Source organism: Equus caballus, chromosome 9 (genome assembly GCF_041296265.1).
Source record: "Equus caballus isolate H_3958 breed thoroughbred chromosome 9, TB-T2T, whole genome shotgun sequence".
Classification (NCBI taxonomy): domain Eukaryota; kingdom Metazoa; phylum Chordata; class Mammalia; order Perissodactyla; family Equidae; genus Equus; species Equus caballus.
In genome coordinates, this window is record NC_091692.1 from 76916752 (window position 1) to 76934022 (window position 17271).

Sequence of the window (17271 nt, forward strand, 5' to 3'; positions counted from 1 at the left end):
AGACCATTTTAATACTTAAATTAGGAGGATTTCATTCTGTTAACTCAGCTTGAGATGCACTTGAGTGTGTTCCTTATATATTTAAACATTACCAACTCGGTCAGCAGGAATCTATGATAATCTAGTTCAGTGTTTTTTTAAACATTATTTAGTATTAGAACCCTTTTATCCAAATCAAGTTGCCTGTACAATTTGAATATGTAAAACAGACATAAAAGGAGTGGCTTTGGTCGACATACTCATCTCAACCCAAATCTTGCCCCTTTAGCAGCCTCTAGTGCACCCAAGGGCTCCATGGAACACACTTTGAAAATCACCCATGAAGTCCTGCCCTAAGGAGGTGTGGTCTTGCCCAGATCTGAAAGCTACAGAGTAAGTACTGAACTGCAAAAATAAATACTTTCAGCTTAACGTGCTCCTTTCAAAGTAACAGGGTGAATAGAATATAGAGAGATTAATCACAATTTCTAAAGATAGAAAGTATGAGTTTAAAAAGAGGCTTGGCATCTAGAGTGCTGAGCTACTCAAGAGCAAGTCACTTTCCCACTAGAGTATCAGTTTTCTCTTAGAAGAAAATGAAGACTCTGGAATAGAATCAGGATTTTACACTTTTCCCACTGAAGCACAGTTTTGGTGCACAGAGCAGGTTCTTCAGTCCTATCTTTCAACACAGCATTTGCAAAGGAGGAGAGAGGGAGGAATGCTAACCACACATAAGCAGAATCTCAGGGCAGCAGGGCGGGGAAGTCTGGAAAAGACCCCCTTCCTCTGACGGGCTCCCACGGTGGACCCATCCACTCCCTGATGCCCATCCCATCCTCCAATTGAGAGATTTGATCCTAAGGCCTTTTACATATAGTTCATTACACTGTCATCTTTTCTGCTTCCAAGTGCTTCCACAGATAATACTCAAAGCTCCTTGGTCTAAATGGAGTCTTAATTTGCGCTTTGAAGGTATTCATTTTAGGGGCAGTGGGTTAATATTAGTATATTCACCTCATAATTTTCCTATTCAGAAATCTTTTCTACTTAGAACATCCACCTACTGATCCTGTAACCAAGTTACTCTGAAAGACTTCCTCCCTTTCTTTCCTCTAGGATTGGTACACTCTTATTTTCTCTAGAATCTCCTAACCCCTTACCCTGATTCCCACATACTTCTCTACTGGACTCTCAAAATCGATGCTTCTCTATGATAACCATTTATGCTTGTTAAGGAGCATGGCTCACATGGTTCTGGAATTTATCATCCCTTTTAAAGTAAACTCAGGGCAGAAAATTTCAGCAGGATGATGCTGTTTCATGGTAAGGGTATGGGAAAGGCCATGGTGATGGGAACGTGAGAGGGAGTGAAATATTTTGGATACTGCATACTTTACCCGTTATGTCATGCTGTTTGAATGACTCGCTGTAGATCTGATACTGATTTGGACAATGTTTCTTCAACCACTTGCAGACATCCTGCTGAGTCCACAGAGCCACAGGTTTTGACAGCTTCACCGTAGCCGACTACAAATAAAGAACGAAAATAAGGTCTGTTAACGCCAGCCCCATGCCTAGAAAAGCACTACTGTTAGAAGTCCTAGAGTAGGGTGAAGGCTACAAGTTGGATTCCCTGAAGATAAATGTCTGGCTCTTATCCTCTCCCTCATTCTACAGACCTTCTCCACACCCCTGAAAACAAGAAAACGTTGAGCTGGAGAAGGCCATGAAAACCACACTCCTTCTCAAGTTGTCATCTCTCCTGGGAAAAACTCCCCAGGAAGTAGAGAGTTCATCAGAAAACATTAACAACAAGACAATGCAGTTGCTAAGCAATTAATTAGATTTTAGGGACGAAATAGCTGCTCCCAAGTGGCCTTTCTCTGTATTCCAAGAAAGTGTCCATTTCTTGTTGTCCTCTGGTATCTCTAGGGCCCAGTACAACTGGGCCCAGCAGGTGCTAATAGTTCATTTAGGAATGACTGTTATAGGATTTAGACACCTGCATCCTGAGCAGTGCAAGTCAGCCTGGGGGCTCTGGACTTAGGCTGGTCCTGTAAAGTCTAGGAATTAGTTATGCCACAGTGGGGAAGCAAAAAGTCAATTCTCCCAGCATGTGGGGAATGGTAATAAGATAATAGGGTAGCTAGACTTCATGCAGAAGCCAACTAGCCAAGGCCTCTTATTGTTCACTGGATCTTTCAGGGAGGTGTTTTCACAAAATAAAACAAAACATAGAGGTGCACAGGACCCAGCCTTTGACAGATGGCAGGTTACAAATACATTCATTCATTAACAAGCACCAGCTCTGTGCTAGATGCTGGTCTTCCTCATGGATCCCAGGAACTTGGCTGAGGCAGATAAAAGCTATCTATAACTTTTATCATTCTCAATCAGTGTTTGCCAACAAAGTAGGATCATAATATTGATAGCTCTTTAAAGGATGCTGCCAAAGGGTGAACAGATCTGGCCTTAAATATCACTGACCTTTTCACTAGGGATCATTCTCTTTCAATCTTTCAGATTAAAGCAAAAGGGAGAACCTCAGTTTTTCATGAGCGTGATTTAACATCTTTCTAACATCTGCTAACATGTTTTTTTGACAAAGAGAGGGCTCACTTCGGCCTCAGAACCTTTATCGGAAAGCGATAGATCTAACATCTAACAACTGTCTTGTTTTATTATATTTAAGGTTGCTTTTATTTTATGGCAAACTAATTATGGAGAAAAATAAGTTTTATTTTTGGTAGTAATAGATAGTTTGCTTTTAAAAAATTTGAATAACAGGCTAATTTAAAGAAAAAAATTAAGATAATAGGACAGATGGTAACAAGATAATAGTAAAACTAGTGGAAGTGATACGTATGTGATTCGAGTTTAGAAAACAGTGCTCAGGTGTTATTTTTTATTGGTCTATTTCCACTTGTATGATTCTTTGGGCCATCACTTACAAAATAGTCACAAACTCTAGTACTTAATCACTTTTTACTTTGTGATCAGGTAACTTTTTCCTTTCACTCTTATGAAGTATGGTACATTACACTTTCCAAAGATGATTTTATATGTGTACATATATACACATACATACATATCTGCTTTGTGTTCATTGTGACTGGCCTTCTTCCACTGATATTTGGGGTTGATATTCCCTCCCCTTGAATTTCAGCAGGGTCTGTGATGGTACTGGCCAATAGAGTCCAAGAGAATTGATGCTATCTATGTCACTTCTGAGGCTAGGTTATTAAAAAGATACAGCTTATGCCTAGCTCACTCTCTCTGGCACTCACCTTTGCAACCCAACCACTATATTGTGAGGAAGCCCAGACCATGTGTAGGAGTTTTGGCTAATGCCACAGCTAAGTTCTCAGCTAACAGCCACCACCAATCCCACCAACCATCAGAAAACAAGTAAATAAGCTTCAGATGATTCTAGCCACCAGCCTTTGAATCTTCCAGCTGAGGCCCCCAGACACCATGATGCAGAGACAAACCATCCCCACTGTGCCTCAGGTGAACTCCTGACCCATATAATCCACAAGCATCGTAAACAGTTGTCTCCCACCACTAAGTTTTGGGGCAATTTGTTTTGCAACACCATAACTGGAACACTAAGTTATATGCTCAGTGAGGATAGAACTGTTACATCTGTGCTCCTCAGAGTGCCCTGCATTTAACAGATGCTCTATGCAACCACAATGAATAAGGGAATGAATTAATGAAATGAAACCATTCTCACTGAGTCTGGGCTCACACATCTGCTTTACTATTTATTTAATCAGCAGTGAATTTCAAGTCTGGTCTTTGCTGATCTCCACCCACTGTGTGTTGTGCTCTCATGGCTCCTAATCAAACTTGTCAGCCTCTTCCTTCCACCCTACATCCTTGAGTCAGGCTGCCAGTCATCTTCCCTCTAACCTCTGTGTGCAACCATATCAATTGCTTTCTTCATTTTATGAGAGAGGAGGACCTCTGGCATAGATGATACAAGCCAGTAAATCTTTTGTTATTTAGTTTTCTCCTTTTTGCCTGTTATCACCCTCCTTTCCTTTGCATGATTAGGAAGCTAGACTTTTGGCTCTTTTAGCTGGAAATGCACTTTCCACCAAGTTTCACAAGTCAGCACCTCTGAATCTGTCTCCTTCCTGCTCTAAAAATTTTCCTTCAGATGAGTTGAATGAGTTCAAAGCTGACACATCATTACCCTGAAACCCCTCGCAAGTTTCTTGCAAGTGAAGCTAATCACATCTTTTAGAAAACCCCCATAAACCAGTCACAGAGGCTGTAAATCAGGAAGGGAAAGGAAAGAGGATAAAGTTGCTTATACATCAATATACTAAACTTCCTGGAAGGTCATTCTTTACCTTGCTCATTTCCTAGGAAACAGAGCTCTCTCAGCACCAAGACAAACCCATTCAACTGGAGATCTGGGGGAGATTAACCCAAACATGCGAAGTCAACTTGTCACTGAAAACTAATTTCCCTAGTAACTCAAAGGAGGTTTCAAAAGCACTTAGTTTCTCAAAGCTGTTTTTTAGTTATGTTAAGAGATGCAATCATCAACCACCCTGAACCAGTCCAAACCCCATTACAAGAGTGACACCTGTGCAGATAGGCTGAGCTTTGTCTAAAAGTTACCTTTGCTTCATTTTAATGCTAAGATTTCCACCCCAGGAGGAGCTTAAGCCTTATTACCATAAGATGTGACACATGTGGAAGCATGTTTTCAAACTGCACCTGTGTGAACGATTACCCACCTCTATGTGTGATGAGGAAACTTCCCTTTTGAATATTCATTCCCCATCGAAAATAAAAGGCTCCTGCTTTCCCCTTGCTCAGAGAGCCACGGCTTTGGAAGTGATTCCCCTGGACTCCTCATTTGCTGCAAATAAATTTTACTTTGTGTGACAACTACTTCTGGTGAAGGCTTTGATTTCAACTCATCAAGAAGCAAACCCATTTTGGTTTGGTAACAAACTTAGAACGCATCCTCACCAGCTCACCATGCATGCTTTTGTTATAAATTTCCTTTCATCATAATTAAGGTGTTCTGAGGCTAACACTCAAGGAGCTGCTTCACTTTTCCTTCAGAATACACTCTAAGCAGTAATTTGTATCACTTGCTTGAACAGCAGAAAACTCAACACTTTAGGCAGATTTTTCAGACTGTATGACCCTACAGGGATATGTCTCCATGTAAACCAGTATAATAAAATTGGGAGAGATAAAGATTTCTACCATTTATAAGCACTGTTTGTCTCTTCTTAATCAGATAGTGATACAAGTACTGGTCCCATTTATCAGTTGATTCTTAGCCTTGGCTTTATTATGAAATTTTTCTTAGTTTGCTACACATTAACTTGCTAATATCCATAATGATTCCAGTTCCCGCAGTCTGCTGCTGCTTTTTGGATTCTCAGATCAGACTTTCATTTGTTCTGCCTGAACTTGTCTTTGTGTAGCACCCCAGCTCAACCTCACTTACTTTTCCTTCTATCATGATACCCTCACACCCAACAGCCATCAAGTTTTGGGAGTGAATGCTATAACCTGATCCTCTAAAGAGTTTTAACTTTATTTCTATGTGCAATTTGGAACAAGTATACGTTAAATTTACATAAATCTTTTTATCATATTGTTCCAGTGGGAGGTGCAGAGTTATCAAATTTTAACAGCTCCACCATGTTATTTCAACCACCTTCCTTTTCTCTGCGACCCAACACTCACACCTCTCTTTATACTCAACTCTAGATGAAAATTTTCTCTAACATGCTGTGTGGGGTTTTTTTCCCACAGTAGGAGCCTAAAACAAAATAATAACAGTTTATCAAACAAAGAGATAGTATTTCATATTCATTAAAAACAATAAACTAATAAAAAAAATCCTGCCCAAAGGCAAACATTAAAAAAAACATTTGCCCCAGTTCTCTTTCTCCATGTTTGGGTACATCATTCTCTGGGTTTACACCCTGAAGACAATTTTGGTTTGTTTTGTTGCCCTGAAAGAGGCCCGAGGCAGTTTGTTATCTTAACCCCTACATACTGTGACACTGAGCAGAATTCCAGGCATTTCTTTTCTGAAGTGGTTCTTGCCTTTCTATAGATAACCTGAAAGCACATTTCTAAAGCCTTTAATTTCTATTTCACAGGAAGATCTCACTTTATACAAAAGACACATCGGGAAGGGTTGTTTGCAAATTCTTATTATTTTTTTAAAAAATGATTCCTATTTTAATTTAACCATATACAATAATTTCAGCTATGTTTTATAGTAACTTTTGATTTATATTTAACTGGAAAGAACTCAAGTTTTAAGTTAACATAAACTTGAAGATTTTCTGCTAGGTAATAAAAAACTCTACAGAAGTTTTCATATTGAAAGACTATATTACGAACTGCTTTTAAAGTTAAGTTTTATTTTGTAATTCAATTATCCGTTAACTGTTTTGCAATCTAAATTCCCTTTTAATTTACTGGGGTTGGATTTATAAGAGAATACCGCAACTTTAAGCTCCCAAAGGCTGTACAAACTCTTAACTAGGTAAGCTGCCTGAGGCCCAGTGGGTTGACTGTGAAAAAATAGAGAATGCATTGATTGTTTATATCCACTGGCAGGATATAGTGAGCTTTATGACCAATTATCAGAAAATAGTAAACATACTTACAAGCATCTCATTTTATAATCAAGTATTTGCAAGTTCTAAACCTTGCCTCCTTCTTCCCTTATCATCCCACATTGTCTTTTCTTTAGTTCCAGAGTCCTCTCTTTTATTGGCTTCCACTGTATATTCTTACTCAAGATTGGAGAAAGAATGGAGAAAAGGGGAAGAAGAAGAAGAGAGGAGGGGGAGGAAAAACACACATACAACAAACCACTGACGTCTACTTTGGCAGCTTTTGATGTTTGTTCACCCAAAAGGGGACCTCTAAATATCAGGAAGGATGGGCTGGTTCACAGAATACTTGGCAGTTGAATTCATTAAAATTTTTTAATGAAATAATATTTATTTAGCCCAAGAGACAATAGAAGGTGTTAAATACAGAAGCTTACAGAGTTGTGAACAAAACTTAGCTGTTTTAATATTGAGAAGACTAGGTTTTCTTAAGTAATCAAGGACATGATAAAGACAATGTGAAGCACAGCACATAATTTTAGTAAGACACAAAACCTTTGCTGTCTAGACAGATTACCCAAAAAGTTAAAAAAAATTTCAATCTCTTATCAAGAGGTCAACTGACTAATAAAACTTTGTCCTTTAAACAGAGAGAAAACAATTCTAATTTTGTACCAGTGTACTTTTGATATTAAATTTTAAAAAAATTAAATAATTCCATTCCAATCTTAACGAGTTAGACCGCACCTAAAATTCCTTTCCCGATTCCCTTTCCAAAATGTTCAACTTTTTTTATGCCCATTAGAGTTCTGTCCTATTATATAAATCTTGCTATTATGACAACATGAATTAGTTAATTTCTAAATACTAATAATGCCCTCTTCTTTCATCTTAACTCCTTCATGGGAAGAGGTGGTTAGAAAAATTTTAAAAGCTACCTCTTCTATTGTATTCTGTTTCCAGGGTTGCTTATGAGATCCACTTGGTCATTCCTGGGTTTGGACCAAAATATCCTAGGATGAATGAAGCTATTAAACTTCATGCCTCCCAAAGAGAAGAGATTTCACAGCTAGAAAGTTTCCAGGTAAAAGTTGAACACATTTCCTCTTGCACGAATGAAAGATAAATATATGTAATGTTATTTCACATTTTCTCATCTTTACCTACTGCTTTAATATCACCTGGATCAGTTCATGCTTCCTAATTTGTAATGTTCATCTCTTCTGAGCAGTCGAGCACCCCTAAGTAGTGGTAACAGGTAAGCAACATTAGTAATTTTTCCAAGTACACAATGTGGTATTATTAGTTTCTTCAACTGTTCTTCATATGACATCTATTTTAGATCTATTACTTTCCAGTCTCCTCCACAGGGCATTGTAGCTTATTAATATTTCCTTCAAAAGCCAGTGTCCTAAATGTACTGATTACAAAAGTGAAATATATTATTGAACCCTAAACCTTTATCATTACCAAGTTACATCATTGGCTCGTACCGAACTTAGAGAAAATCCAAAGCTTTGAGTCTTCTTCAAATTAATTTCAGTAAAACTAGGGCTCTCTTATCTTGAAAGTAGATTTTAATGAATCTCAATTATATTTTGCAGGTTTGAATCCATCATATGAGATCCTTATTAACCAATGTATTGCTTGTTCTATATTTGCACTATCCATAGTAAACAAAAGCTCTTTGATGTCTTCAATAACTTTTAAGAGTACAAGAGGGTCCTGGGACTAAGTTTGAGAACCACTGTTTTAAGACATCGTTGTGGTGGCGTCATTAAAAGAAAAAAGGAAAAGACAAATTTGGCCTGATATAATTTTTTTCCTTAATTCGTCCATATCCAAGTTTAGCGATGGCCTTTTTTTATTCCTAAATGCTCAAAACCACAAACTCAAAGAAATGGAAAGTTTGAAAGAATCTAAATGGTCAGTGGGTTCAAGTTTAAAGCTAAGACAAGAATCTGATCCACTTTAAAACATCTAAAATGGTGGTTAGTAAACCTGCACCATGATGAATATACCAGGGTGTGTGCGCACATGTGTAAACAACTTTACTTGGATAAATAAAGATAAAATCTTAAGCCCCAAATTGAAAATAATTATTTTTTTCTTTTGGAGGCACACAAAATTTGGGAAAACGATGATCTAGATTTAAGGCTTTCCCTGAAAATTCACAGCATCAGAAAATGCATCCTGTGAAACAGGCCATTCCATTGCTAATAAACTCTAATGTTTAAAATAGTCTTTTGTATTGAAGACAAAATCAGATTTCCATCATTTTTCTGATTCTTGAGTCATCTTTGGTGAGATGCCAGACAAATCTCACCACCCACTGCAGTGATTTCCATTTCACACATCACATTGGTGCTCTCCACTGGGTCTCATGCCCTTTTTTTAAAATTTTTAACATATATGTAAATATATGCTGATAAATCCCAAATTATCTCCAGCCCAGTCTTCTCTCCAAACTAAAGAATCATGTGCACAACTGATGACTTCACAGTTCTGTTTGCATATGTAGTAAACATTTCAAATTCAACATGCCCAAAACTGACCTCCTGTTTTTTCTCTGAAAACTGCCTTCTACAACTCATTTGGGAGAAACTCTGTACTTCCTGTTGGTGAAGCCCCAAATCTTGAATTCGTCATAGATTCCTCTCTTTCTCTAGTATTCCACATCTAATCTACTGGGAAAACCTGAGGGGTCTACCTTCAAATATATGCAAACTCCAATCTCTTTTGCTCACCAACATTGCTACAATCCTGATGAGAAAGACTATCGTGTCACACCTAGATTACTTCAGCTGGGTACCTCCTGAACCTAATTCTGCTTCTCTCTTGCCCTTATTTTAAATCTTTAAAATGGCTTACCATGCCTCAAGCAATCTAGATACCTTCACCGTTCTTTCTGTAATACATTCTGCTCCCACTATACTAGCCTTCTTGCTGTTGCTCACAAATGCCAACCATACCCACTTCTTATTTTGCCTGGAGTGTTCTCTCAGAAACCTACATGTCTAATTTCCTCACTTCCTTCAAGACTTTGCTCAAATCTTACCTCCTCAGTAAGTCCTATCCTGTCTCCCTTTTAAAATGCAACACTCCTCCCTCTGGCGCTTTCGATTCCCATTACCTTGTTCCACTGCTTCCTTCTCCATAGCAAGTATCATCTAATACGCTAACACTTCATTCATTTTGTCTATTGTTTATTATCTGTCTCTTCCAACTGGCTTGTGACCTCCACAAGGGTAGGAATCTTTCTTATTTTGTGAAAAATTCCAAACTTTAGAACAGCGCCTGGCACACAGCAGGCACTCAACAGTGAATGAATGAAAGAACTGTCTGGTCTATCCTTATATATTATACTTGAGTGTCAGAAAACTGCTTCAAGTCCCAGTTGTGCTCTTAACATTCCTAGGTTGAAACTAAAACAGCTTTTCCTCCCATTAGATTTCTCTTATATTGAGCTAAAAATGAGCGATATTCTAGCACTATAATTCTTAGCAAGATAACTTACATTTCTGATCCTCAATTTTTTCATTTCTGAATGACACAGAGAGTGATGTAATGAAACAAGCTTTGGCATTTGGAATCACCCAGACCTGGACTGGAGGCCAGCTCTGGCATTCACTAGCACTGTGATCTTGGGCAGGTCACTGAACCATTCTAAATGTGTTCCTCAAAACACTGGAAATAATACCTACCTTGTCAATTGTGGAAGGATTAGAAATGGTTTATCTAAAGCACTTTAGAAGTGCCTGCCATATCCTATGTGTTCAGGAAAGTATCCCTTCGTATCTCTTGAATGGCATTAATACGCTCTCCCAATGCTGGATTCCCAAGCCTGACTTGGGTAAGCAATAGCGCAGCAGAAACAGGAAGTCTTTGGAGTCCAGCTGACTGGAGATGAGTGGCAGGCATTCTGACATGATGTTAGGTGTGATGAGCTAAGACCCAAAGAAAAACAGCTGATAAGAAAGAAGGAAGATTAAAAGGCACCAGTGGACAAGGTAGGCATAGGAACTAGAAGAAAAGATGGAAAAAGGGAAGTAAATGGAAAGAGAAAGGTACCAAATGAGGAGAGGCAAAGGGATGCTCCTCATTCAGGTTGGGCTTTGCTGCAACTACACAACATTCAGCCATGGCACTGGGTTCCCTCCGACTCAGAGTCTGCTCTTCTTTGTCTTCAGGGACAGTCATGCACAAAGTGTCCTAATGCCACACCACAGATACAGCCCGGATTCCCCAGCCACCTGATGGAGCTATTTATAAAGGTGCACCATCCAGATGTGTAGACTCTACTGCTCACAAGCTGTGAATCGGATGCTTGCATGGAACGCTGGTAAAATCTGCTCTCTCTCAAATGGACGCTGCTGGGCATCAAAATTTCTAACAGTAAAACCTCATAGAGGGAATAAACAGACGTGCCCAGGCAGTCAAGAGAAAACAAGATGTCTCTGGCATCCCGGTGACCTGGATATCAAGGCCTGCTTTTCCTATCAGCCCAGATTGTTGTGCCTGTCAAGAGAAATACGGAGGGAGAGGATCACACTGTACTTTGTGTCTGCTCTTCCTTAGCACAGCAGGAAAATCCATCACTCATCTGCCCAGATGAGCAGAACCTACGGGAGATGCTATGCGTGCAAGGCACAAAGGCGCACATGCGCTCTGAGCATGTACCTTAAGGGAATACCCTGTGCAAATGTTGGATGAATGAAAGCATGACAAAAGCAAAAAAAATATGAACCATAAAAATGGTTACTGATCATCATCATTACATATTTCTATGACAATTCCTTTGGAATAACAACATGGTAGGTTGTTAACAAAAATGGCCTCAGTGCTGGCCAGCCCTAGTGGCCTAGTGGTTAAGCTCTGCAGAGGCCCAGGTGTGGTTCCCAGGTGTGGACCTACATTACCACTCTGTTAGTGGCCATGCCGTGCTGGTAGTCCACCTACTAAAAAATAGAGGAAGACTGGCACGGATGTTAACTCTTCCTCAGCGAAAAAACAAAACAAAACAAAAAAAGCCCTTAGTGCAAAATTACACTCTGCAACACCAGGAGGTCCTTCAGCCATAAGGTGGCATCTATTTCTACATGTTTTGAGTCTGGGAGTGGGGCAAAAGAATAAAAGAACAACAGGGTGGTGAGGATGGGCCAGGTCTGAGCTGAGTTCTCAAGAGGCCTTTCTTTCATGTGGTACACTCTTTCTTGCTCCTCTGAAATCACTATGAGAACATGCCTGGTCAAGTCTGCCCCAATCATGCTTGGGAATGTGGCAGAAGAGCTTATTAATGCCATTCCAGATATAATATTAGATACAATTTTGTAACACAGCCTATGGAAAGAATTGTTTTGAGTACTTTAGATAAATCATTTTTAATCTTCTCAACAACCTACAAAGTAGTTATTACTTCCAGTTTACAGAGAAGCAGGCTTAGAGAGGCGAAGTGACTCATCCAAGGCCACACTGCTAGTGAATTCAAACTCCATGCTCACTTCCTGATCTCACTCTGGTTTGATGGACATAAGGGAAAAGAAGATGTGAGCTATCTTACTGAGGTTCCCAGTGCCAGATTGCTTCCTTACTTGAATCAATTAAGATAAATCTGATCAAAATAAACCTTTACTTGAATCAATTAAGATCAATCTGATCAAGATAAACCCTGCCTTTGTTCGAATCCAGGTACGCTAAGGGTAGAGCTGGGGCTGGCACCAGTCATCTGACCCCTAGTCCAGGGCTCTTTCCACTCTCCTTATTGTGACAAGAGGCACATTTTCTGCACTGTAGAGTAGGACAGTGCTGATATCTGTCTCTCAATTACATCACCACTAAAGTGTGAATAGAACCACCTTCTCTGCCCACCTTACAAAGTTGTTGTGAAGATCAAACGAAATAATAAAAAGACTGAGTGTTTACTTTGGATGGTTTTATAGAAAAGAAAGGGCTGATGGGTCTTGCCAAGTTGGGGCCACCAGGCTGTTAGCACTCAGGGGAAAAAAGAAAAAAGTATTAAGAAAATGTTGCTGCAATTGAATTTAGCAAGGGCAGGGTAGGGACTCCAGGGTTGGGAGACCCCTAAACTCTAGAATCTGTTAAGATAGGGGTCAGCCTGTGCAAAGCCTGTGCAAAATTAAAAGTTAAGCCTGTATGGACAGCCACTCCCCAGCTGCACAATTTGTTGGTGGCAAAACAATTTGTCCACATGTTCAATTCAGGCAAATGACAACTTAATTCAGTGGGTGCTGTTATGGGCTGAATGTTTGCATCTATCCAAAACATCTGTGTTGAAGCTCTAACCCCCCCCCAACGTGACTCTATTTGGAAATAGGGCCTTTATGAGAGTAATTAAGGTTAACTGAGGTTATAAGGTGGGATCTTGATCTGATAGGATTAATGTTCTTACATAAGAAGAGACACCAGACAGCTCTTTGTCTCTCTGTCCACCATGTGAGGACACAGCAAGAAGGCAGCCTTCTGCAAGCCAAGAAGAGAGCTCTCACCAGAACCCAACCACGCTGGCACCCTAGCTCAGCCTTCCAGCCTCTAGAACTGTGAGAAAGAAATTTCTGTTGTTGAAGCCACTCAGTTTATGGAGTTTTGTTATGGCAGTCCAAGCTGACTAATGCTGGGACAAACTCCAGTTCAGATAAACTGATCAACTCAGACAAAATACTCTGACAATCTGAGATAGAGATTTGAAAACTCACTACACACATACAATAGGGAAGAGAACAAAATAGAGGTGAGATGAATTTTATGAGATAACAGAAAAACAGTTTTCATATTAATTTACATTTACTTTTAAAATACTGACTTTTACAAATTAAAGAAAATTTTAGCTAGGATTTCTCTCATTAACACAATTACCTTTACTTTAATAAACTGTTTGTCCAGAATCCATGTCCATGTACACGTTTTTAAGGCCATATCCCCGTCTGAACAAAAAATTATGTATCCTTAGTTGCTTAACAATGTAAGTAATTTTTATGCTTCTATCATCATCCTATTTTTAATTTTGTTGCTATCCAAAAAAGCATGCACATGCTTTTTTTAGAAAAAGTTATACAAAACGGCTTATAGTGAAAAACCCCAGTATTCTGTCCCATCTCTTCTCACTGGAAACTATTATTTCTTTGAAGTAGAACACACATACGCACACACGGTTTAATTCAAATATTTCCCTTCTCTAACTCCAGCTGCAATTTCCAGGGGCGACCTCTTAATGGTTTCTATTTTCAGCGCCTTTAATTTATCAGACTTAGAGAATTACCTGCAGATACCCTGGTGAGAATGATCAGGAATTAACACACATATGATAGCTTCCTTCTCTCCTCTCTTTGGTTTGCTCTTGATATTGTTAACTTTAGTTCTTAATTGGTTATTTTTTCAACCTTAAACAATATACTTAAATCTATGTGATTTTCCAAATAAGGACTTGTTTTCATTTTTTCTATACTTGTTAATTTCCTTCTTTTTATGTTTTCTATACTTGTTCATCTCTTTCAAGTCCCACTTTCTGTCATCCACAGTATTTTTATATTTTCAAGGTTAATAGCACATGTTTTCTGTCCTACACCCTCTGATCTGATCTGCCATGTTATGACTGCAGATTGATTCGAAGTTAATCAATAAGCAGCATTTGCCTTATTGTGACTGTGTAAATACTGTTCAGATGCTGGGACAATTCGATTGGTTTGGATTATTTTTTCTTACACCACAGTCTCAGCAGTCCAATGTCATATCCGCTGAAAATCTCAAAGAAGTTTCCCAACAGAAAATCAAAAAGATCTTCTTTTATTATATGCCAGCAGTTGCTTAAATTCGTGCCACAATTTACTTTGCTTTCCCTACATATCATCTGTATCTTTCTTCTACATTAGGGGTCAACTAAATATGGCCCCATGGGCCAAATCAAGTCCACTACCTATTTTTTTATGGTCCACAAGCTAATTAATAACGATTTTTATACTTTTAAATGGTAGGAAAAAAATCAAAAGAAGAATAACATTTTATGAAGTGTAAAAATTATGTGCAACTCGTGTTTATAAAGTTTTATTGGCACACAGCCATGCCTACTTGCCTTTGTACTACAAAGCCAGAGCAAATGATTGTGACAGAGATGGAATGGCTTGCAAAGCTGAAAATAGTTACTCTCTGGCTCTTAGAAAAGTTTGCCAACCCCTGTTCTACATGGTGGGAGATTTTTCTCAATTTCATCTGGCAAATCATCCACTAAATTTTAAAATTTCAAAAGTTGCATTTTAATTTCCACGGGCTGTCTTATTCTCTGATGCGTTCTTTTTTTTTTTTTTTTCCACAGCATTCAGGACTTTTTTTTTTTAATGGATGCATTTTTAAATGGATGCAATATGTTTTAGAATTTCTTTGAGGATGCTGAAGTTTTAAAAGGAGGGTTTTATTTTTCAAAAGTTCTCTTTGTGCATATTTGACTTTATCTGTAGGTTTCCTACAAATATCTGGTTTATATCTTTGTCTCTTAATTAAAAAAAAAAAAGGAGGCAATGGAGACCAGACCTGGATTTCTGTATATTTGCACTGGGCTTGTTGCCTGAGTGGCCTCTTACTCAGAATGCTTCCCAAATGCCACAATGAATATGACATCACTCTGGAGCACTCATACCAACACAATACGCTTCAATTCATCTGACACTTAAAAAAAGAGAACTTTTTTTTTGCTTGAAGCATAATTACTGGCTATTGGGCTTTCTTCCTACAAGCAAAAAGGGGCAAGGAAAAGACTTTAACATTTCTTTACTTATTCCCTGTTTTATGTCCTGTTTCTCACTCCTGTCCCCAAGTTTAAAGCCTCTTTGACATTTTATGGTCAAAGACATCGGTATCTCCTCTCCCTTCCATTCTCATTGTTATTGCCATCTTATGTTTATATTCCTTTATTATTTTAAATGGTACTCAGTGGGAAGAGAATAGACATCTGTGCTCACTTTGTCATCTCGTGTGTGTGATCTCCACATTTACTCATTTTTAAAAATTGTTATTGTGACATACTTTATCCATACAAAAGATGTCTACATACATGTCCACATATGCTTGCATTCTACTTAAAAGCTAATAATTTAAGCATTCCCATATTAGTAGACATTTATACATTTTCCAGGTTTTGCCACTATATATTTGGAAACCCTTAAGCTCCCTCTCCTAACTTCTACTTCCAGCTTCTGTCCCATTTCTCTGTCCTCTTCACAGAAACACATCTAAAAAGAACTATCTGAAGTTAGAATCTGTTTCAGCACCTTGTGCTGTCACTCTGTCAGGTTTCCCTCCTATTCTTCCAATAAACATGCTCTTGTCACAGCCACTGAGGTATTCAGGTTGCTAATTCCAACATCACTTCTTCCAATATCACACTTTCCTTCATGTGGCCTCTTGGTAGCATCTGACACAAGGGGACACACTTTATTCTTGAAATATTTTCTCCTCCTGCTTCTGTACATCTCACTCTGATGATTTTCTTTCTAACTCACTAGCTACTCCTCCTCTTTTTGCCTGCTTCTCCTATGATTGACCCCTAAATGGTGTGCTTTGGGGTTTGGCCCTGGAACCTCTTCCATTCTCTATCTACACTCTCCCCTGTGGTAATTTCAAGCCCCATAGGCTTTAAATATTGTCACTAAGTCAATCACACTCAAGTTTATACTTCCCCCTCAGTCCGTCTCTTTAACTTTGACTCATTTATACAGGCTGTCTACTTGATATTTCACTTGCACATCCAATAGGACTTTCAAACTTACCATGTCCGAAACAGGATTCATGATTTCCCTCAACTCTGTTCTTCCAATCAGTGTTTCCACATCTTGCTAGATACTGACCAAGCCCCAGTAATCATCCTCTCTTTTCTCATTTTCCATCACCCCATCCCTAACATACAAATACATACAATCCATACCAGCACTGTCAAGTCTGAATGGAGAACATGGGCAAGATCCATGCACTCACCTCCACCTTTACTCCTTCCCACCCAAGTTCAAAAGGCAACCACTTCTCACTGAGACACTGTCAATAATCTCCTCTCCATATTCCAACTTCCATGTTTGCCACCTATAACCTATTGTCCACAGCTCAATCAGAGTACACCTCTAAATATGCAAATCTGATGGGGTCCCTCCGTGTCTTCTCCTTGCACTTATAATATAAGCCAAACTCCATCCTCCAGCCTGCAAGACGCTCTCTTAGTGCATCTCCAACTCTTCTTTGTCTTGGTCTCGAAGTACCAAGTCCAAGACACTGTCGTTTTCTTTCTGTTCCTGCAACACACAGAGCCCATTCCTACTTTAGGGCGAGTCATGGAAGGCTGCTCTTCTGGTGAGATGATCTCATGACTAGCTTTGGTTTGTCATTCAGATCTCAGTTTAAACGTTATTTCCTCAGGGCTGTCTTCCTTGACCATCAGATCGTAACTAACCCCCAACACATTTGTAATGCATTATAACCCTTATTGTATCTGATAGTTTTTCATTTATTTGTTTATTCCCATTAACAATACTCCCCACTGGAAAGGTAAATTCATTACAACAGGTGACCCTATATTGACACATCATTATTACCCGAAGTCCGTAGTTTACACTAGGGTTCATTCTTGGTGTTGCGCATTCTAAGGGTTTCAACAAATTTATAATGATAGGTATCTACCATT

The 17271-nt window shown here is 38.9% G+C and overlaps 1 protein-coding gene across 3 annotated transcripts in view; it reads right to left on the reverse strand.

Annotated features, from left to right (window-relative positions):
* SAMD12 (sterile alpha motif domain containing 12) overlaps positions 1-17271 on the reverse strand; it is a 383753-nt gene that overhangs the window by 211833 nt on the left and 154649 nt on the right. For all 3 annotated transcript variants that reach the window (XR_011421372.1, XM_070221753.1, XM_023648892.2), the window contains exon 3: positions 1380-1509. Coding sequence is in view for 2 of the 3 variants with exons in the window: in XM_070221753.1 (XP_070077854.1) it covers positions 1380-1509 (130 nt within the window). In the remaining variant the exon portion in view is untranslated. The remainder of the gene's footprint in view (positions 1-1379; positions 1510-17271) is intronic.